The sequence below is a fragment of the Capra hircus genome, chromosome 18 (assembly GCF_001704415.2).
Source record: "Capra hircus breed San Clemente chromosome 18, ASM170441v1, whole genome shotgun sequence".
In the NCBI taxonomy this organism is placed as follows: domain Eukaryota; kingdom Metazoa; phylum Chordata; class Mammalia; order Artiodactyla; family Bovidae; genus Capra; species Capra hircus.
This window is the reverse complement of record NC_030825.1, coordinates 51,467,593-51,489,418: the sequence shown is the minus strand read 5'-3', so window position 1 is coordinate 51,489,418 and position 21,826 is coordinate 51,467,593. Positions and strand designations below refer to the sequence as shown.

At 57.5% G+C, this 21,826-nt stretch overlaps 1 protein-coding gene and 1 long non-coding RNA gene across 6 annotated transcripts; one reads left to right on the top strand and one right to left on the bottom strand.

The window, feature by feature from the left end:
• B3GNT8 lies at window positions 966–17,285 on the top strand. 5 transcript variants are annotated; one of them, XR_001919491.1, is made up of 4 exons: window positions 966–1,100; window positions 9,131–9,276; window positions 9,601–9,692; window positions 11,666–12,400. It is a non-coding gene; the product is annotated as a UDP-GlcNAc:betaGal beta-1,3-N-acetylglucosaminyltransferase 8 (long non-coding RNA). The 5 variants fall into 5 exon arrangements; XR_001296780.2 differs by lacking the exon at window positions 966–1,100 and adding an exon at window positions 6,995–8,254; XR_001919492.1 differs by lacking the exon at window positions 966–1,100 and adding an exon at window positions 16,466–17,285 and having other exon boundaries at window positions 9,036–9,276; window positions 11,666–11,938.
• On the bottom strand, window positions 3,164–21,820 carry BCKDHA (branched chain keto acid dehydrogenase E1, alpha polypeptide). Its single transcript, XM_018062460.1, has 9 exons — window positions 21,665–21,820; window positions 12,599–12,784; window positions 12,407–12,493; window positions 8,921–9,029; window positions 6,827–6,988; window positions 5,227–5,433; window positions 4,987–5,128; window positions 4,603–4,774; window positions 3,164–3,698 (listed from the first exon to the last, which is right to left on the bottom strand). The coding sequence occupies exons 1-9, from the start codon at window positions 21,770–21,772 to the stop codon at window positions 3,528–3,530; spliced, it is 1,344 nt and encodes a 447-aa protein (XP_017917949.1). The 5' UTR covers window positions 21,773–21,820; the 3' UTR covers window positions 3,164–3,527.

Here is a 21,826-nt window from a genome sequence, read left to right as displayed (position 1 = left end):
CTGGCCTGCCTCCCCAGACAGCTGTAGCAGCCCCAACAGCAGAGGCCCCTGTAGGGCAGGGCCGTAAACACAGGCAGACACCCTCTGGTCCCGAGGGGGCCGGATGTGAGCGTTCCTGGAGTCACCGTGCAGCTGTAGGCGGGGCCGGCCCAGGGCTGGAGAGAGGGACCAGCAGGGACGGACTGCGGCCCTGCCAGGCACCCAAGGGAATGGGGTGGGGGTGCGGAGGTCAGCCCAGCTCCAGGGCTCCCGGTGCCCCCACCGGCCACCCTTCAATGCCCCTGGCTTGGCTCCCCCTCCACCCACTCACTCCCCAGCTCCTCCCCAGCTCTCGGCCTCTCCCTGGCTCTGGCTGTTCGCCCACTCCCGGCTCTCTGCTTCCACCCCGAGTCCCTCCACCTGCCCCTCCACATTCTCTCCCCACCCCTTCCCCCCGGGGTCCCCTTATCTCCTGCGGCTCCACCTCTAGCCTCTCCTCTGGGCCTCCCTGAGCCTCTCTCTCCACCCGCCCTGCCCCTGCGGTCTCCCCGGCTCTCTGCTTCCTCGGCCAGTGTCTTCTCCTCCTCACTAGTCCCCTTCCCCGCCCCCAACCCTGACTCCTGGCAACACCCCCACCTCTGGCAAGGCCCCCTGCCCTCTCAGCACATTCACTGCCCGCCTCCTCCCCTGGCCAGGCCCAACCCGTGGCCTCAGGGTTGGCCACTCTAGGGCTCTGCCTCTCCCTGGGTCAGTCTGACACTTCCCAGCCCGGCTCGGCGGCCCTCAGCCTCACCCTCCCTGGGACTCTCTCCTAGGCCCCCGGTTCTCCCCTCCCGGGTCTGCCGGCTCCCATACACCTTTCCCGGTCTCACCAGAAAACCAGCCCTGACACGCCCCAGCCCCATCCCTCAGGCCTGCCTCTTGCCCTCCCCCGCTCCCCTTCTCCCTCAGCCCCGCCCCAGCCCCTCCCGGCCCCTGGGGCCCTCCCAGCCCGCAGCAGCTCCCCTCCCCGCCCGCGGACCGGCTGGGCTGGGCTGGAGAACAACACCCGCACCTCCGGACCGCGGAGAGAGCCAGACCGAGGCCCGGAGCACTGGAGTTGGCCGGAGCTGGCCCCAGAGGTAAAAAGGAGGGAGCAATGCCTGGGGTGGGGCCTGTCAGGCGAGGACATAACCCCTGTGATCCTGACTCCTGGTGGGGCGGGGTGGGGGGGCAGGAATGCCGGAGTCCCTGGTCTCTAGGGTGGGGATGGGGAATGGGGAAAATAGAAGGCTCTGGGCTGGATGGAAAGAGCCAGGTGCTGGAATGGCAGTGGAGTGGGGATTCGCTGGTCCAGGAAGACCGGGCGTCGGGTGGTTGGTGGAGGGCTGGGTTAGGGTCCGGACCACAGAAGCCTCACAGGAGTTGCCAGGGCCTGGCCCGGCCCCCGCCCCAAAGGCCTTGTGTCTCTTCAGCAGCTCCCACAGCCGCCCCTTCCCTGGGCCGGGTCATGCGCTGCCCCAAGTGCCTTCTCTGCCTGTCAGCGCTGCTCACACTCCTGGGCCTCAAAGTGTACATCGAGTGGACATCCGAGCCCCGGCTGGGCAAGGCCTACCCAGGACCCCGCAGCACCCTGCCAGGCCCCACGCCAGCCAGCGCCGAGCCCACCCTGCCGGCCAACCTCTCAGCCCGTCTGGGCCAGACTGGCCCCCTGCCCTTGGCTTACTGGAACCAGCAGCAGTGGCGGCTGGGGACCCTGCCCGGAGTGAACAGCACAGAGGCGGAGGACTGTGGTGCTTGGGGGGCCGCCGCCGCGGCTGAGATCCCAGACTTTGCTTCCTATCCCGAGGACCTCCGCCGCTTTCTGCTGTGGGCCGCCTGCCGGAGCTTCCCACGGTGGTTGCCTGCAGGCGGCGGCGGCCAGGTGACCGGCTGCAAGGATCCCGGTGATGTCCCCTTCCTGCTGTTGGCTGTCAAGTCAGAACCAGGGCACTTTGCGGAACGACAGGCCGTGAGGGAGACATGGGGCAGGCCGGCCCCCGGGGTCCGGCTGCTCTTCCTCCTGGGGTCCCCGGTGGGCCAGGCGGGGCCGGACCTCGGCACCCTGGTGTCCTGGGAGAGCCGGCGCTACGGTGACCTGCTGCTCTGGGACTTCCTCGACGTTCCCTTCAACCAGACGCTCAAGGACTTGATGTTGCTGGCCTGGCTTGGCCGCCACTGCCCCGGCGTGAGCTTTGTCCTACAGGCCCAGGACGACGCCTTTGTACGCACCCCTGCTCTGCTGGACCACCTGCAGGGCCTGCCGCCCACCAAGGCCCGGGGCCTCTACCTGGGTGAGGTCTTCACCCAGGCCAAGCCTCTCCGGAAGCCAGGAGGACCCTTCTATGTGCCCGGGTCCTTCTTCGAGGGCAGCTACCCGGCCTACGCCAGTGGGGGCGGCTACGTCATCGCGGGGCGCTTGGCACCCTGGCTGCTGCAGGCAGCGGCCCGCGTGGCCCCCTTCCCCTTTGGCGACGTCTACACTGGCCTGTGCTTCCAGGCCCTGGGCCTGGCCCCCAGGACCCACAAAGGCTTCCTCACGGCCTGGCCGGCAGACCGCACTGCTGACCCCTGTGCCTTCAGAGACCTGCTGCTTGTGCGACCCCTCAGCCCTCAGGACAGCATCCGGCTCTGGAAACAGCTGCAGGACCCTGGGCTCCAGTGCTGAGCCCCAGAGGCGAGGGCGGGGAGGGGCAGTCAGGGCAGCCCCTGAGGGGTGAGGAAGGAGGTCCTGGAATGGAGGCTACTTGAGCCCCTGCTGGGCCTGTCTTTTAGATTTTGAAACAAAACATGCACACTCCGCGTTCTGAGACCCTGAGTCGCCTCTCTTGTCTACCGGAACCTGGGGTAGCATACAGAGCAAGGCTCTGCTGTCCCCTGACCTTCACACCAGATGCTGCCCCTACCCTGGGCGAGGTCCACTCTAATGGCCTAGCTGTCATGCTGGACACCAGCTCTGACTCGTTCTTCAGGAGACCAGAGGTCATCTCTGGAGGACCCCAGCTCCATGCTATTCGCTGAAGCTGACCCTCCAGCTTGTGAGAAGACGACGACAGCTCAACACCCTTGGCTTTACTCATCGCCAATGGAGGAGCTAGGGGAGTCCCAAGCCAGCCATGCTGGCGTCGCCTCCCATGTCCCCACTTCAGGAAACAGAAACCAGATGTGGCAGGGAGCCAAACACAGAGACACAGTTTATTCACTGCGTGCTGGCCTCTCATTCTGAGTCAGGTTCCACAGCCTGACCTGCCACACCTAGCCCCAGCCCTCAGGGGTGTCCAGTCCCAGAGGCGCCCTCGCCCAGCCCCTGGGAGAAGACCGTGTAACTCAGGGTGGAGAAGGGGCTGACCAAGGACCCCACCCAGTGTAACAGCCTAGCGGAACAGGAGCCACCTCAAGTACTGCCTGGCTCCTGAGTGTGTTGGGAGGCAGCTGTCTGAGGAAGCTGGCACCCTGCCAATCCTGTCTGCCCCTCAAACTGGGGCTGCCTCTTGGGGTAGTTGAGGCACGACCCCAGGGGCTGTGGGGCCTCACTTCTCGAAGTGGTCCAGTGGGTAGTGTTCGCCGTAGGTCTGGAGGTGACGTGCCAGAGATTCCTGCTGCTTGCGGAGCTGGGCAGGCATCTCCTGATACACGTCCGAGAAGATCAAGTTGGGGTTGGGCTTCAGCTTCCGCTCAGCCTGCTCAAAGGCCTCCATTACCTGGGAGACAAGGGGTGATGGGCAGGCAGCCCATCCCTCACCCAGGAACCTACCTCCTCCTGTGGGACCTCGGTGAGGGGTTAAGCCCCCTGAGCCTCAAGTTCCCACGCAGACGATGGAAATAATCACCCTAACAGTGGTGACAGTTAACACCACCAACCCCAGCTTTCTCCATCCTTAGTGGAACCAGGCACTGTATTAAGAGCACAGAATCATTTTGGCCTCTCAGCACCCTTAAGAAGCAGGCAACTCGGGAGAGGAAAGTGAGGCAGAGAGAAGGACGTGTCCATGATGTCAGAGTCAGGAAGTGCATGCTGCCCAACACCAGGGTCCACCCTGCCCACTGGGCTGCAATGTCCCTGGCATCTGATGACCAGGGCTGAGGGGGGCAGTGCACAGACTCTGGTGGGCACTTACACTGCATTTGGAGTAAGTGCAAGGCCTCAGACAAGCTTCTGAGGCAGGTACCCCGTATCCCTCTTCAGAGAGGAAAGAGCTGGGGCCAGACATCTGCTGGGACACGGCCAAGATGCACGTGTCTGGGCATCGTGACATCAGGGCTATCCCCAAGGCTCCGTTCAATGGCACTCCCCACCACGCCCCACAGCTGGGCTTCCCCGGTGGCTCAATGGAAAAGAATCCTCCTGCCAGTACAGGAGATGTGGGTTCGATCCCTGGATTGGGAAGATCCCCTGGAGAAGGAATATGCCAGTATTCCTGCGAGGGAAATCCCATGGACAGAGGAGCCTGGTGGGCTACAGTCCATGGGGTCACAAAAGAGTCGGTTGCGACTGAGCGACTAAACAACGAACACCCCCCCAGCCTCTCCATTCTTGCAGCGCTCCTTATGAAGCATCATGGCCCCTGGGTGGGTTCCAGCCAGGTCGGGGAAGCCCTGCCTCACCTTCTTGCGGGACTGCTTCCTCCAGGCCTTCTCCTGCTCGTCATCCCACCAGCCGCGGCTCTGCAGGTGATGCCGCAGCCGGGAGATGGGGTGGTCCTGCTTGTCCCAGTAGTTGACCTCGTCCACTGAGCGGTACGCCGAGCTGTCATCACTGGTGCTGTGGTGCCCGATCCTACAGGGGGAGGGGAGGCCTGGGTCAGGCTACGGCCCCACAGGCAAGGGTCAGGAGGGCAAGGCTAGACTAGGAACAGAGGAGTGGGAATGGAATGGAGGCCAGAGGGTGCAGGGCAGCAGGGTCGTGCTGTGGGGACAGTGGCCAACGTTGGGTAGAAGCCGGGGACAGGCTGTCACGCTTGGGGGATGATGGGGGCAGCCAGCAGGTACCTGTAGGTCATGGCCTCAATGAGGAAGGGCTGGTTCTCCGCCACGGCCCGCCGCCGGGCCTCCTTGGTGGCGTTGTACACGGCAAACACATCATTGCCATCCACGCGGATGGAGAGGATGCCGTACCCGGGGCCTCGAGCCGCTGTGGGGACAGAGGCCGGCCAGGCCCCAGGGCTCAGTGGAGACCTGAGCCGGGAGGGGAGGCGAGGGGAGCGGAGGGGCGCCCAGCAGGGCCCTCACCGATGCCGTCCCCGCGGTATTGCTCCGAGGTGGGCGTGGAGATGGCATAGCCGTTGTTCCGACAGAAGAAGATGATGGGGCACTCGAGGGTGGCGGCGAAGTTGAAGCCGGCGTGGGCGTCCCCCTCACTGGCTGCCCCCTCTCCGAAGTAACAGATGACCACCCTGTTGGCGTTGGCCCGCTTGGCTGCGTAGGCTGCCCCGACCGCTGCAGGAGCAGAGACATGCACGTCTCACCTGCGCTCACACCCCTGTTCCCCGACCCGGGCCTCTGGGGCTCAGGCTGGCAGTCGCCAGGCACTGAGGGGAAGAAAACACCTGAGCCCCCAAGAAGCTCCCCACCTGGTCTTCTCCCCTCAGCTGACGGCAGCTCCATCCTTCCAACCACTCAGGCCAAAACCTTCAGCATCTTTGAGTCCGGTCATTCCTGTACCCGCTCCACCTCCAAAATGGGAGTTAACATTTGACCTCTTCTTCAGCTCACCCTGGTGGTCCCAGCCCTGCCTCTTCCCTACGTGCCTAAGCAGCCTCCCCGACTCCTGCTCCTCCCACCCACGCTGTTACCCTCTGGTTAAACCCTGAGCCAGGCCGACAGGGGACTCGCTCCTCTTCCTCCCCCAGTGGGGGTCCTCTGTGGGTCCAAGCGTGCTCAAAAATCAAGAGCCCGTATCACACCCAGGCCGTTTTCCCTGTAGGCCTTATGACGCCTGACATGCTCCACGTGTTATCTGCACCAGATGCCGTCCATCTCCCCCACCAGGGTCAGCACCCAGAGGCCTCAGGGTTTTACTGCCTCTGTTCACTGCACCTAGAACGGTGCCCAGCACAGCGCATGGACTCCAGACATATCCAACTGACTGACTAAACTGCTCACCCAAACGGAAGGTGAGGGCCCAATCCCACCTTATGGAAATTCTACGGGATGGAGATCAATGAAAATGCTACCTCCACGCAGAAAGCTGCCCTGTCCACCTCCCACCTCAGACATAAACTGCTCTTATCTAAAACTCACTAGGGGCGAACGTGCCAGGGACTCTGCTAAACCCTGCACACATCAGCTCAAGTGTCTGCCCTGGAGCAGCCTGACCTTGTCTTTGCACTCTGTGGCCGTAGGCCTGGCCCCAAGCGGGTCTGCTTCACAAGCAGTCATCTTTAATAGAAGTCACACCGGCTGCGCCAAGCATCGTGCGCTTCTAGAGTCTGCTTCGGGGGAGTCAGACTCTGAAGACAGAGGAAGACCAGGATTGGGGTAGAGAACCTGGGCTCTGGAGCCACCTGGTCCACAACATGAGAGCCAACTCTTCTTGGGACCTGCCAGTGACCTTTAGCGAGGAACCTGGCACACACTCAGTTCCACACGGCTGGCTGTGCTGCTGAGCAGACACGAGGTGAGCACAAGCACAGGAAACAGAGAGCGACTGTGCCTGCCGAGCGCCACCAGAGCCCTCCCATGAGGGTCCCAGAAAGAGAGATCTTCTAAGTCTAGAGCCCAGACCAGCGCTGGGTCCTTGCGCCCACCAGGAGGCCCCAGTGGAGAGGTGAGGCCCCGAGGAGGGAACGTCGTCAGTCTGCGTGTGCCGGGCCTGGGCGCGCGTTCTCACCCTGGGGGATCTGTGTGGCCAGTGGAGAGGAGATGGTGACGAAGTGGCGCTCCCTGCAGCCGTAGTGGACGGGCATCTGGCGCCCCTTGCCCAGGTCGCTCACGTTGCCGTAGCACTGGGCCATGAACAGCTCCAGGGGGTAGTCCCGGTACATGAGCACACCTGCAGCAGGAGGAGGCAGGGTTACTCTGGTGAGTGATATGGGGGCAGGCCAACCCCTGAAGGCTACCCCCTGGCCTGCCGCCAGGCCCCGCCCCTGTGCCAGTGCAGCCAGGGAGCCGAGCAGAGCAGGGAAGGAACGTTCGGATGCTCACAGGGACGGTGCGCAGAGCAGAGAGGCCTGGCTCAGGAGGGAGGCTGCTGTTCAGACCAACTGGCCTCTGCTCAGGAAGGCCACATGGTTTCAGTTTTCAAAGAAGAAGAAATTCAGCTTGCCTGTTTTTTTCTTTTGAGAAGCTACCTGATTTCTAAGTGTTCCTCTAATTCATTTACTTAAAAAAAAAAATCATACGAACCAAATAAATGTATGGGCCATGTTCATGACTCCTGGACTAAGGGAGGAAATATTCAAACCTGTTCTCAGCAGTAAAACCCCTGGTGGACACCCACCTCATCATCAAAAGCCGCAAGCACACACCTCTCTGACCTGGGCTTCACACCACCCGGCTGGCAGGGCTGGTGGGGGCCCCATGCAGCCCCTCCAGCGCAAGGCCGGCAGGGCAATGGAGACAGGCTCCGGGAGCGCCGCCATCCTCAGTGCCCTTGTTCTCCCCACTCCAGAGACGGGAGACACCGAGTCAGCCAGGCGAGCAGCTGCCCAGCCAGGATGGGCAAGCAGGGTCGGCCTTTCCTCCTGCCCTGCACAGGTGCCCCTGCAGCTGCCAGGACGCAGGGCGTTCCAGGACCCGGGCAGGATGGCTCACTCCTGCAGAGGTGGCCAGGGCCCTAACGGCCCCCGTGTGCAGAGCCCAGCTGGCGCCCGCGATGCCAGGCCCTGCCTGGAGCCCTCCCCAGAGAGAACCACTGGGCAAAAACAGTGGGAAGCACTCGGCAAACCTGGCAGGGCCTGGCTTGTGGCCCAGTGCCCGGGGAAATCTAATGATGCTGAACCAGAGTCATTATCATGGGGCGTCTGTTCTCCTGGTGTGTGTGGGGGTGGGGGGTCTGGTGCAGCTGAGAGAGGAGACAGTCTGAGACGAGATGGCCATGCCAGCTGGTTCAGGCTCTGGACAGACACCCTGGCCAGGCCACACCTCCCTGAAGAGCTGTTCAGGGTGCGAGGCCCTGGCCACAGCATCGCCTCCAACTTTGAGGGCTTACTGCGCACCGTATGCCCTGTGCTGAGGGCTTCATGTCATCTGCCCGGTGAAACTGTCTTGGGAGGGGTCCCCATCCCGCACGGTGAGGACGTGAGATGAGGAGGCTGAGGTAAGGTGCAGTTAAGCAACCTGCCCAGGATCATGAAGCACCTAAGAGAAAGGGGCAGATGGGGCTCCCTGCTGGGTCCTCATGCCAACAACTGCTCTGGAAGCCCCAACTTCAGCTCCACTCTCCCCTCAGTCTCTCCTAAATGCTCATCTGTCTTCTTCATTCCTAGTCTATGACCCTTCCATCCTCTCCCCCGTTCACTTAGAAATGGTTAGAACACACCGTCCATCTGCTTCTGCTGGGTTAGTGACCTGGCACCTGGAAAGGCTGGCAGAGCCCTGCACATGTAGACAGGGGTCCCGCAGCCCAGCCTGCCCTCACTGTAGGCTCCCGGCAGCGCCACCATGCAGGAGTCACCACCCCATCGTAATCTCTATTTCTAGATGAGAAAAATGAGGCTCAGAGAATCGAAGTGACTTGCCCCAATCTAACAACCAGCAGGGCATGGCAAGGTTAGGGGCACAGGCGCTTAACTACAATATCGCCAGGCCTCTCGGAGGTGAAGCACCCTGAGGCTTCCCTGGCATCATGCCGCTCACAGAAGGGCACACGGGTAACTAATGTAGGCCTCACCTTCTGAGCAGGCAGGACTGAGCCTGACCTGTCTCCACGGAGACCACAGATCCAGGGCCCCACTTCATACAGCCCAGCTAAGGTCAGACATACCTGCCTCCCGGTACTGGCCAAACACTAGGTCTGTGTCGTCCAGGGCTGCCGCGCTGCCCACGTGCGTCCCCTCTTCGCCATAGTTGGTCATATAGAAGGATATGCGGCCCTGGGGGTAGAGGGGGGCCCAGGGGCCCGGGTTCAGTGAGGCTGGGCAACGACAGACAAGTATCCAAATGCTGACTATCTGCTGACTCTGTGATTCTGCAGATGCTTCCTGAAGGCCGGCTCTGGGCCAGGCCATGCTGGCATGCCTGCCTCCATGGAAGAAGTGCCAGGTTGGTCAGAGCCAGGGTGATGGAAGCTGAAGGTGTACCCACTCCACCATGGAGAGGCATCATGGAGCAAGGCCTAAGGTGAGCAAACGTGGGGATGGTGGCGGTTTCCAGAGAGCCCACAACAAAGGCCGGGAGGCCAGAAGGGCTGGGATGTAAAGTGTGGCAGGGGGCGGCAAGGTTGGAGAGAGGGAGGCACCTGCTAGCTGGATACACCAGTGCCCAAGGGGAGCCCCCCTTCCTGAATCCCTCAATCCCATGGCCTGGAAAGGCAGGTCCCCAGCCTCCCTTATAGTCAGAAGTGGCCACCGGACACAGTTCCAGCCAGACAAGTGGAAGTCTGCTTTTGCTTTCTTGATAAAAAAGATCACTGCAGCGCTGCCATCCATTTCCCCCACTTTGCAGAGCCGTGAAGCCTGGACCTGTGGCAGCCATCTTGTGAAGGTGAGGCAACAATTACAGGAAAGTCAAGCTGCCCAAGATGATGAAGCAGAAAGGTAAGAAGTCTGGGTTCCTGACTGTGGTACTGAGCAGAATGGATTTCTAATTAAAGACCTAAGAACAGAGAGAATGAGAGGGAAGTGATAGCAAGGAGAACACTGTGGGTCTTGTTTGGGTAAATGGGTGGATGGTGGCACCCATCACTGACCAACGGCCTAAGGGAGAAAGAGGAGCAAGTCTGGGAGGAAGGTGCTGAGGTCAAGTCTGGACAGGCTGAAACTGGTGAGGGACACCCAGGGTGGGAAACCAAGTAGATCTGGGGCTGAGAGGTGAATTCTGGCTGGAGACCCGGGAGCCTGGCACAGAGATGGGTGGTAAGCAGGGCTGCATGAGCAGCAACACACTCAGGCCAGGCTCTGCAGGACACCCCGCGCCCAGGCCTAGCCTCCCGTCACAATCCGGGAACGATGACTACTACTTGCTTCCAAGTGGAGGGCCAATTAAAAGTTAATTGACCGCGCAGTGCCAAGTGAGTGGGTGGATGCTGAGCGCTTGGCTGGGCTGTCTAGGTTGGCGTGGGGAGAGGCCTGAGAGGGGGGAATCCCGAGGAAACGGGACCTGGGCTAGTGGCAGAGGCCACTGGCTGCCTATCCAGCATCCAATCCCTCCTCTTTACTAACAGGTCTCCCTGCACCACCAGCAGCCACTGCCCAGACTAACAGACTACTTTCTCAGTGTCCCTGGCAGCTGGGAGTGACCAGTGACACCTATGGTGTTATTTGGTGGGACTACCTAGAAGTTCTATAAATGTGGGCGTGGGGAGATAGCTGGGCAGTGCCATGTCTGACCTTCCACCTTCCACTTCCTGCCTGGGGTGAGACGTGATGGAGGGCTCCAGCAGCCACTGGGTTCCTGAGGGGCCCTAGAGGCTAGAAGCCAGCGCTGGCTGTCCAGTGACATTGTGGTGCATCAGTCCTGACCACCTGTTTCCACATTTTTTATGCAAGAGAAGGAAACTACTAATCTGTTTAAACTATTGCTTTTATTTTTGTCAGGATTTGGGGGGTGTTGAGGGAGGGCTGACTGCTACTTATAGCTGGGTGTCATCCAAGCTAATAAAGGCTGGAACCTGACAGCCAAGCTGATCTTACTGAGGGTCCCCAGTGTTGGCCAATGGACAAGTGACCTGAGGTGTGGGTCTCACGGAACTCCCACTCCCACCTTCTGGGATGTGTTCTCTTGTTATTTCTACTTTTTTTCTTTAATACACTAAAGAAACTGAGGCAAAGACAAGAAAAACCATCTGCCTAAAGTCCCAGTCGTGACTTGGGTCCATGTCCTCAGGTTCCAAAGGTCCTGTGTGCAGTCAATCCAGGGGCAGGAAGAGCCCATGAACGGGAGCGGGCGGGGGGCGGGGCCTGGCCCTGAGGCTGTGCAGAGGGGAGCAGATGGCTGAGCGCCACAACGGGAGACAGGGCAGGCAGGAAGGGCCGGTCTTGATCTTGTGGATGACAGGAGCCAAGGGAAGTTTCTGGGCAGGGTGGCGAACCCACACACAGCGCTGCTGTGAGCTGGCTGCCCGCATGATCTGCTTGGAATTGTCCTCGGTGGGCCTCAGGCTTCAGTCCACAGTGGGGTCACCTGGGAGCTTGATGCAAGTGCAGATTCCCAAGCCCATCCCCACTTCTGACCCAGCAGCGGTGGTGGAAGCTGAGGGACAGCCGGCATTCTCCCACTTTTCTAACAGGAACCCCGTGCCCCTGCTCTTAAGTCTCTGCAGCCCAGGAAGGACAGACGCCAGGCTTCTGCGCCCATTGGTTCCCAGGCATGGGCACACGGCCCCGGCCTGGCCTGTCAATCTCACGGGTTGGTTCAGAGAGGAATCTGTCTGTGACCAAAGCCTGGCCAATCAGCATCAGCCCTGGGCCTTCTGCTGGAATGTTAGGGACACTCTCTTTCCACTGCTAAGCAGAGGAGATAGTAACTGCGAGGCTGGTATCCATAACCAATGCGTTTCACTGTTTCTCAGGCTATTATGTGCACCGCCATCAACCCTCGCAGCAACCCCATGAAGTAGCTAGAGACCAGCAAGCTGAAGCACTGGGCGGCTGAGCAACTTTCTCACGACCACAAAGCTGGAGGGTGACAGAATGGACTCTGACTGCAGTCCTGCTCCAGAGCCTGCACCCCGAACCCTCTCACTGGCCCCTCTGTGAGTCTGGAGCTTCCAGAGACCACTGCGGCTTGAGCATGAGGGAAGCTGAGGCAAAGCTGAGTGGAAGACACTCGGAGAAAGAAACAGGTTTGATAACATTTTTTGAGCCCGAGTCAGCAAGCTTCCTCTCTGCTGACACTGCTGAGCCTCAGTCTCTGTCTGCTGAAGCTAACACTGCTGGGTGTCCCTCCACAGCACACTGGACACAGGCACTCCAGGAAGTGCCGAGGGCCGCCCTGTTCTCAGGACTGCGAGTGTCTGAGACGAACGGCCATCCAGTCTTCTCCTGTCTTGCCGCCCCCAGCACAGCTAAGCCCCAGCCCAGCAAACAACAGGCTTCCTGTGATCCGGTTCAACCTTCTGCCCTGGGGCAGGACCACCCCTCATCTTCTTCCTCCAGAGCCCCAGGAGAACCCCAGGAGGTCTAAGGACCACAATTCAGGGATCTCCATTCCACTCCCCCTTCTCTGGGTGCTGTCTTTTGGCCTAGACACAGGTAGGGTGGGCAGGACCTCAGGTAATCCCAGGCCCCCTCCCCAGCCCATCCCCACGCACCTGCCTCTGGGACTCATAGAGGATGCGGTCCATGGTGTTGAGCAAGGTCATGCTCTTGTAGAATTTGAGCACCTTCTCCTGGGGCAGCTGCAGACAGAGGCACAGACAGACATGGGCCATCTGCGGCCAGAGAGGAGATGGGCAAGGGGCTTGGGCGTGGGAGGCACGAGGTCAAGGGAGGTGGCCTCTTACGTGGGGATCCTCGCTGGGGTTGATGATCTGGCCCTGCCGGTCCATGACCCGGTAGATGGGGATCCCAGAGATGACATTGGGCTGGATGAACTCGAGCTTGTCTATGAACTCCGCTGAGGCCCCTGGGAACTGCGGCTTGTCATCCAGGGACGAGAAGTGCCGCTGTTGCTGCCACCTGTGGGTATGCTGGGGAGAGAGTGTGGAGCGGAACACCCAGGTCAGGAGCAGCAGAGAGGTTCCCTGTGCTGACAGGCAGTGTTGCTGGTGATGCAGCCGCCAGGCCGCAGTGGACTCTGGGGCCCGACACACAAGGTCTCATTTCCCGCTCCATCACCTTCCCAGTGTGTGACGTGACCTCAGGCAGGTTCCTATAACCACCCTCAGTCTTGGCTCCTCAGCTGTAAAACTGGGGTGAAAATCATAGCATCTATCACACAACGTTGTTGTAAAGCTTAAATGATCTAATAAAGTGGCAGGTGGCTCAGGAACTGGTAGCTATAAGAGGCCCAAATTCCTCTCCCGGCATTCAAGGACTCTCAAGGCTGACCGCAGCTAGCCCCTCCTCTCATCTCCCATGGTGACCCCCCCACGCACACACCCAGATGTGCTCTTCACCGACCCCTCTACCCACAAGGAGACCGCTCTAAGCCAGTCTCTCAGCTTAGAGTTTACGTCTGGGAGCCCTTAAAAGTCAGCCTGCCTAGGCTCAAATCCCTTGCTGTGACCATGGGAATGAGCGTCTCCCTCCTCAAGTCTCCCCTTTCTCATCTGTAACATGGGGAACACCTCATGGAAACACAGGGAGGCTTAGACAAAAGCACACGTATAAAACGGTGAGCAGAATATTTATACCTATCATGAAGGTGCAAAGTAATGCTGATCCTCGTTTCCACATCTCTGCTCTCATCTACACTAGAAGGCCTCCTCCCCCATCTCCTGGCAAAGAGCTCCACATGCTTCGCTGCCCTCTCCAGTCCTAACCCCCTCCAGGAGCCCAGACTGACTCATTCAACAAATATTTGAGCACCTGCTTCGTTCCACAGCCTGTGCTGGTCTGTGGGGACCTAAGAGAGGCAAGACACCTGCCCCTGCCACGCAGCAGGGAAGACAGATGCCCAACAAGTAACCCTGGGGGGCCAAGGGTGATGCGCGTTCTTCCAGGAGAAGCTGTGGGGTAAGAGCAGAGTGGAAAGAGGGGACAGTTCCCCTGAGGAAGTGATGTGAGAGCTGGGACCTGAAGGATATCCAGGAGTCAGGGAAGGAGCATTCGAGGCCGGGGTAACAGAACACGCGGGCTTCCCAGGTGGCTCTAGTGATAAAGAACCCGCCTGACGATATGGGAGATGTAAGAGACGTGGGTTCGATCCCTGGGTTGGGGAGATCCCCTGGAGAATGGCATGGCAATCCACTCCAGTATCCTTGCCTGTATCCTGCCTCAGATATGCAGATGACACCACCTTTACAGCAGAAAGCAAAGTGAAACTGAGCACCCTCTTGATGAAACAGGAGACTGAAAAAGCTGGCTTAACACTCAACATTCAAACAACGAAGATCATGGCATCCGGTCCCACCACTTCATGGCAAATAAATGGGGAAACAACGGAAACAGTTAGAGACTTTATTTTCTTGGGCTCCAAAATCACTGCAGATGGTAACTGCAGCCATGAAATTAAAAGACACTTGCTCCTTGGAAGAAAAACTATGACCAAGCTGGACAGCATATTAAAAGCAGAGACATTACTTTGCCAACAAAGGTCTGTCTAGTCAAAGCTATGGTTTTTCCAGTAGTCATGTATGGATGCGAGTTTGACTGTGAAGAATGCTGAGCACTGAAGAACTGATGCTTCTGAACCATGGTGTTGGAGAAGATTCTTGAGTCCCTTGGACTCCAAGGAGATCCAACCAGTCCATCCTAAAGGAAATCAGTCCTGAATATTCATTGAAGGGACTGATATTGAAGCTGAAGCTCCAATACTTTGATGTTGGCAAAGACTGAAGGCAGAAGGGGACGACAGAGGATAATATAGTTGGATGGCATCACTGATTCAATGAACATGAGTTTGAGCAAGCTCCAGGAATTGGTGATGGACAGGGAGGCCTGGTGTGCTGCAGTCCATGGGGTCGTAGAGTCGAACACGACTGAGCAAATGAACTGAACTGAACTGATTCTTGCCCGGAGAATCCCATGGACAGAGGAGCCTAGCTGGTTACATAGTCCATGGGGTCCTAAAGAGTAGGACATGACTGAAGTGACTTAGCATGCATGCACGGCAGAACAGGCAGAAGGCAGAACGTGAGGAGTGGCATGTATCTGTGGAACGCGGGAGTCCTGTGGGAAACACTGCAAGCCCCGGCTCAGAGGCGGCCTGGGAAAGCCCAGGAGAAGGCCACATGCGCACCAGGAGAACTGATCCCATTTCTCAGCTCTCCAGTTAGCCTTGAACCACCTCAGTGTCACAACAGAGCCCCTTTATTAAGCCCAAGCAGGGTGCCAGGCTGACGTCCCAAGACACAGCCCTCACTGCTCAGAGCACATCCGGGAGGCAGGGAGCACTTACTCTCGCCCTTCAGACGAGGAAGCCGAGGCTTAGGGTGGCTGTATCAATTCCTGCACCAGGCCCCAGAGCTAAACCAGATAAGTCAAGACTGGGCTTCAAACCTGGGCAGGGCTGACAGCCAGACCCCCAAGCCCAGGTTCCCCACTTCCCACAGGTCCCCAGGGTCCTCTCTCAGCTGGCTAACCGTGGCTTCACCTCCCAGAGGAACTGAAGCACACCACCTGGGCTCGTCCTGAGCTAGGTCTCACACGAGGGTGTGCAAATGGGTTCCCCACCCTCCCTCCTTTAACTGAGGCAAAGAGGCCAGTGGGGGAATGTGAACGAGTGTGCTTTTCTCTGCATTTGTGGTGGTGAAGAAATAAAGGAAATTATGCTCCGATGGCAGGGCAGCTGCTCAGCTCTTGCAGACCACCCCCCTGCTTTCAGGATGCTCACGCGGGCTGGGCCCTCCCAACCACCTGGTGGTGGTGTCTCCCCCACACACACCATGAGCTCCGGAGGCAGGGAGCATGTCCACGTGGGTTTATAGGGCACACACTTCAACAGGGAATTACTGACCCAGTGCATGAATGTTCACTGGCTTGGAGTCAGACCAACCTGGGTTCCAATTTCTTAGCTCACTGCACAGCCCTCTGCAAAACACGGTGTCTCTGAATTTCTTCATCTGTGAAAAGGCTGTGCAGGGTTACCAGTAGTACCTCAGATAAGGTATGCAGAGGGTTCAGCACAGGTGTGGGAACTATTATATGCTCAAAAACTGGTAGAAGGGAGGAAAAAACCAAAAGCTAGGAAGAGAAATGAGAAAAATTGACTGGCACCTTGGAAAGATGGGGAAAACAGGAGTTAGGGAGAAGGACTGTCTGCGTCTCAGATCAGATGGTAACTCCAGACCAGGCCCCAGTGGACACTCGAGACTGAGGTGCAGCGGAGACTCCATCTGGGGAGGGGCTCCGGGACAGGAGGCCAGGGGCCAGCAGGGCCCAGGAGGACAGAGTCACAGGGCTCAGAGCAAACCCCAGGGTCAGGGCATGGCTATCTGCCTCCAGAGGCTGGAGGGCTACCGGCAGGGCGCTGTCCCTGGAGCCGGGCCTTGGCGGTGCCCCTGCATCCGGGGCCTGTAGAGATGAAGGTGGTACCCACACCAAGGGTACTGTGCTGATTCCACGAGCTTTCAGAGGGCTCCACACAGTGCTGGCCCTCAGGAACGGCTCCATCACGGGGTGGGGGCGGGGCGGGGGGGTGGTGCGGCGGTGAGTCACGTGCAGAGGATATATGCCTCTCCACCCATTTTCCCTTCTTTTTGGTGCAGGTGGGTTTGTCCTGGTGGAATCCTGCAGAAACTGCACGATTTACACAAAGCCTTGAAGCCATGCCCTCTCCCAGCACAGGACCAAGACATGCTCTGGAAGGCCAGGTCTGCCCCACAAATACTGACAGGTAGTACTTGTGGATGCCATAGCACCGTAGTTAAGGACAAGGACTGCGAGTCCACCACTGCTTCCGGGTTGTAGAACTACAGGTCCCTCCGTTTCCTTATGTGTAAAGGAGGCTGGTATGCAGATTAAGGACCTCACGCCTGGCATATAACCAATGCTGGACAAATATGGGTAGCTAACAAGTGCGCCTGATGGCTATTGCGGTCAAACAAGGCGTCAGTGAATATTTGCTCTAAGTCAGGCCCTGAACTGAGGGCTGGAGACAATGGGGAGAGATGGATGATGGACACTGAACATAGGAGTTACAATCAGGAGGAGCGATCTCAGAGGAGGCAGGATTGTGAAGGGTTTGGTCAGTTAGGGTGAGGGCTGGAGGGCTGAGCGGCCTGTGCTTGAATCCTGGCTCTCCGGTCACGTCACATTGGGCAGGAGACTGCCTCCCTGAACCCAAGAAGAATTTCTATACCAGTTGGTGGTGGGAGGGTAAAAAGCACCTGCTACACCTGGAGAAGGAAGCCTTTTGCTATCTGTATCACTTGTAAGAGGAAAAGCCTCGGGGGAAAAGGAAGAGGGAAGCTGAGGCCTGCAGGACGAGCAGGGGTGAGCCAGGCAAAAACTGGGATGGGGGAACATGTCAGTTCTCTGGAAGGACAAAGGCTGAGGCCAGAGGAGAGACCCTGGCACCATGAAGACCATCTGGCTGCAGCACGTTAATGACAGCAGTTACGGACGTGCATCCGGGCCACACCAGGCCCTTGCTGTGTGATGAACCCGAGGAGGGCACCATGACCACACCGCCATAAGAGAGGCGGCCCCGAGGCTCAGAGGGGTTAGGCAACTTGTCTGCGATCCAAGGAGATCGGGAGCGGTGATGTCAGCACATGAAGCCAGGCAGCCTGACCACTACAGGGAAGCTGGAGAGGATGGTGGGGTCCAGCCTGGGACGGCTCTGTGGATGGGGCCAGGGAACCGGGTCCTCTGAAGGAGGTCCTCTGATGGCTAAGGTCACCTCAGCCAGCACTCTCTGGGATCTGAGACACACTGCCCTCAAAGAGAGCTAAACCCTGACTCTACCTCCAGCTGAGGAATGTCAGCGCCCTCATTAGTGGCCTCCCTTTCCTGGGGCCAGAGCGGGGTGGGGGCCTGGCTGGGGAGGCCAGGGAAGGGTGGAGACAGGCCAGGCTTTTTCTGGCCTCAAGGACCCAGGAGGTTTAGGAGCACTAAGCCCCCCAAGGCACTGAAGGTGTAAAGCATCCTTCTTTGCATCAGTCAGAACCACACCAGTGTCACTGTCCCTGGAGAAAGACAGCAGCTCCCACTTCTTGAGCCTTTATGGAGCACATGGTGTGGGTGGCGGTAGTGGTTTAGTTGCTAAGTCGAGTTTGACTCTTTGCGGCCCCATGGATGGTAGCCCGCCAGGCTCCTCTGTCCATGGGATTTTCCAGGCAAGAATATTGCCATTTTCTTCTCCAGGGGATCTTCTCCAACCAAGGACTGAACCCGAGTCTCCTACACAGCAGGAGGATTCTTTTCCGCTGAGCCACCAGGAAAGCCCTAGGTATGTGTCATAAGCGCTTCCTAAGAACCGTTTCCTTTAACCCTCACCTCTCTCTGAGGGAGGCACTGCTACTGTCCCTGTTCTACGGACTGAGACTGGCGGTCGGGGTGGGAAAACTTCTCTGAAGAAATGACCTGTCTGCCCACACTGGAAAGACCATATCCCTACCAAGGCGGTGGGAGCTCACCCAAGGGAAGGGAAAATGCCAGTGGGGCTGAAGTACAGGGAGGGGAGGGCACCCCATCTTGCCACCAGCCCTAGGTAGAGGCTGATGATGCACACCCAGTCTGGACTAAGCAGGATGCGGTAAGAGCTGAACCGAAGTCCTGCCCTTGCTCCTCCGGGCAGTTCTGGAGTCCAGAGCTCCAAGTTCAGACCTCACCTCTCTGAGCCTCAGTTTCCTCCCCTGTAACAGAAGAAAACTACCAGTACCGTACCTTGCAGTGTTAAATATAACAACGGTGTGAGTTGGCCCTGTCAGTGAGAAAGCGCTTCATTAAGACACCGCCAAGAGGGAGACGACGAACTACTGTTTCATGCTGCAATATACTCTGGGCACCAACCACATGGAGATGCCGCCCAGAGCCCTGGAGTTCTAGAGCCCCCAGACACACTGCCTGAACAGCAGGGTCCAAGAAACACTATTATTGATAATTCACACAGACCCAGCTTTGAGGTGCTCCCTGACTCCCAACTGGGCAGGAGGCACTCTAGTCACCCCACCTGCTAAAGCTCAGAGAAGTGAAATGACTTGATCGAGATCACACTTGCTTCTTGGGGTGGTGGCTGAGCAAACAACTCAGGACTCTGGGACAATCAAGTTCCCTCCTCCTCTTCTCCCTGAACAACAAAACGTCTGCTAGAAACAGGGCTGAGGGCAGAACCAGCCAAATGCCTCCAGGGCAACGGGGCACAGCCTGAGTAAAGGGCAGTGAAAGGAGGGGCAAGCAGGAGTGGGGTGGGAGGGGGGCTGGGGGTGGGTGGAGAATGAAAAGCCTTCCTCCCAACACAGCCTGCCCCAACAACCCAATCAGTCCACTACAAGCACAACCTCCCAACCTGCCAAGATACTATCTCCTGACTCCACCCTGACTGCCTAAAACTGCATCATCCAATATGGCAGCCACCAACCTCTTCTAGCTATTTAAAGTCATTAAAGTTAAACGAGAATTTCAAGTGCTCTGCCACACTAGCCACATTTGAAGGGCCCAGGAGCCATGGGTGGTTAGTGGCTACCGTACTGAACAACGTGGATATCATCACAAAAAGTCGGCCTGCCAGTCTCCTCTGTCCATGGGATTCTCCAGACAAGAATACTGGAGTGGGTTGCCATTCCCTTCTCCAGGGGATCTGCCTGAACCAGGGATCGAACCTGTGTCTCCTGCATTGGCAGGAGGGTTCTTTACCATCTGAGTCACGAGGGAAGCTGCTACTGGACACACCAGGTCCCAGATCTTTGAGTAAGTGCTACTACTCTTTTCTCTTCTTTTTTTTAACACTTAAAAACAAATGAGATAATTAAAAGTGGAGAAGACGAAACAGGGACTCTAAAAATACACAGAGAATTCCCTGGTAGTCCAGTGGCTAAGACTCCACGTTCCCAATGCAGGGGGCCCAGGTTCAATCCCTAGTCAGGGAACTAGCTCCTTCATGACACTAGGAAGACCCAGTACAGCCAAATAAATAATGAAAGACCACTGCCCCCTGCTTCCCTCCCCAACAACAGATCTCACTCAAAAAAAAAAAAAAAAAAAATGGGGGGAAGGCAGGAGGGAAGAGTAGCAAGGAGTCGGAGCCAGAAAGGAAGCAGATTTAATCAGCCGTGAGTGACGCTTTCCCTTCTCCCACTCAGTCAAGCTCACCCTCACTCCACAGGCTCAACCAACGGGCTCTAGGGATGGAGCTGTGGAGGATCTGATTGCTCAAATCAAAACCAAACCCCTACAGAGACCAGCCCAAAGGCAGGGACTCTCCCACCTCCCTCTTGCTCCAGTAACCTTTTTGAAATTACCTGCTTCAAGTAACTCCCTTCTTAGGTCTTCCCACACATTATTCACAACCCATCCTCCTCCCATTTCTCCCTCTAGCAAGAGCTTCGTCCCAAATTCCATTTTCCTTTCCTAATGGTTTGGGATCAGATGGTCAGACCCAACCCCACAAGGTCTGGACAGAATTCCCGCCAAGGCCTTCACCAATCTAGGCCTTTCCCAGGTGACCTCCCTTCTTCGCCCCCCATTTCCGAGGTGAGTTTTTGTCCCATCCCTCCAACCTCACTTTCAACAGTGGCTACCACTCCAATTGCCCTCATCATATGCCAGATCCAGTTCTTAGCACTTTACATATTTAATTTTCACAACAACTCTATGAGGTGACCATTGTTAGCATTTTACAGAGAGGAAAATCAGGTCCAGGGAAGAGCAGTCCCTTGCCCAAAGCTACAGAGCTAGAAAAAGGCAGATTACAGAACACGACCTCACATGATTTAGCATGAGCCAATCTTCTTAACCACTACTCTGTTATATGCAAAATCTCAGTTCACAGCTTTTCTCAAGCCCCCTGCCTCTGTCTCTCTAAATAGTGGTTCCCATCTACATTTCTGCTGTGCGAGCATGCCATTAGCAGCATCAATCTAAAGGGAGTCTGCTCCTTTTGACAAGAAACAAGGCATTTCTCCACTGTTTCTAAGAAATATGGACTAAATGCTCTGCCAGGACCTCTCCCCTCATTAGTTCAACAAATATTCACTGATCACCTCCTCCTTAGAGTGACCAAAACCAACAAGGTCCTTGGCTACCGTTCTATACCGGAGGCACAGGATCCACGACTTTTTATAAGTATTTTATCTTTATTTATTTGGCTGCACTGGGTCTTAGTTATGGCATGCAGGATTTTTAGCTGCGGCATACGAACTCTCTAACTGCCGGCACGTGGGACCTAGTTCCCTGATCAGGGATGAAACCCAGGCCCCCTGCATTGGAAGCGCGGAGTCTCAGTCACTGGACCACCAGGGAAGTCCCAGAAAGATGTTTCTTTTTTTAACGCAGTTTATTTAAAAATCAGAATTGGAGCAAAGAAACACGGGGCACCATAAAAGTTCCTGAAAGGGCAACTGATGTCTCTCCTCCTCCTTGAAAGTAGACTGTATTGAGAAGAAAGTCTTTCCCTTACAAACACAATTTTCTCCAGCTCCTGAGGGGAGAGGTCACACCCTTCTCCCGTATTCTTCAAGCGGCCTCCCCTGGGGATGGGCGGCAATTAAGTAACTACCTCGCTCTCTCCAAGTTTTCTCCCTCCCTTAGGGTCACGAAGGAGCTGCCTGGCTTTTCTTCTCCTAAGGAAGTGGAAGTTATTCCCTTGCATGTCCTGTCCAAGTGGTTCTCCCGGCCCTCGTCCTTTCTCTCACGGCCCTTCCTTCACTTCCTACAGGGACCTAAGGGAACCCCCTCACTCTGAAGACTGCATAAACATTCCTATACCTCTTTCGAGAAAACCTTCAGGTGCCCCAGGTACTCACAGATCTAGCCAGCCCACGAGCCCCAAGCAGCCGCAGGAGCGGGAGGCCCGCCCGTCCCAAGCCTCGACTTGGTCTCCAAACCCTCGCCGCCGCAGCCGCCACCGCCATCTTGGCTGACCATCCCTCGGAGATCCGCCCCTCTCCTCGGCGAGACCGGGGCTG

What these genes read in the sequence shown, in the direction of transcription:
- BCKDHA (XM_018062460.1), bottom strand. Translation starts at nt 21,772, where the DNA reads ATGGCGGTGGCGGCTGCGGCGGCGAGGGTTTGGAGACCAAGTCGAGGC. An exon ending in CTCGTGGGCTGGCTAGATCT is followed by an intron (nt 12,785 to 21,664) that starts GTGAGTACCTGG and finishes CTCTCTCCCCAG; the next exon opens with CATACCCACAGGTGGCAGCA. An exon ending in TCTATGAGTCCCAGAGGCAG is followed by an intron (nt 9,030 to 12,406) that starts GTGCGTGGGGAT and finishes CTCTACCCCCAG; the next exon opens with GGCCGCATATCCTTCTATAT.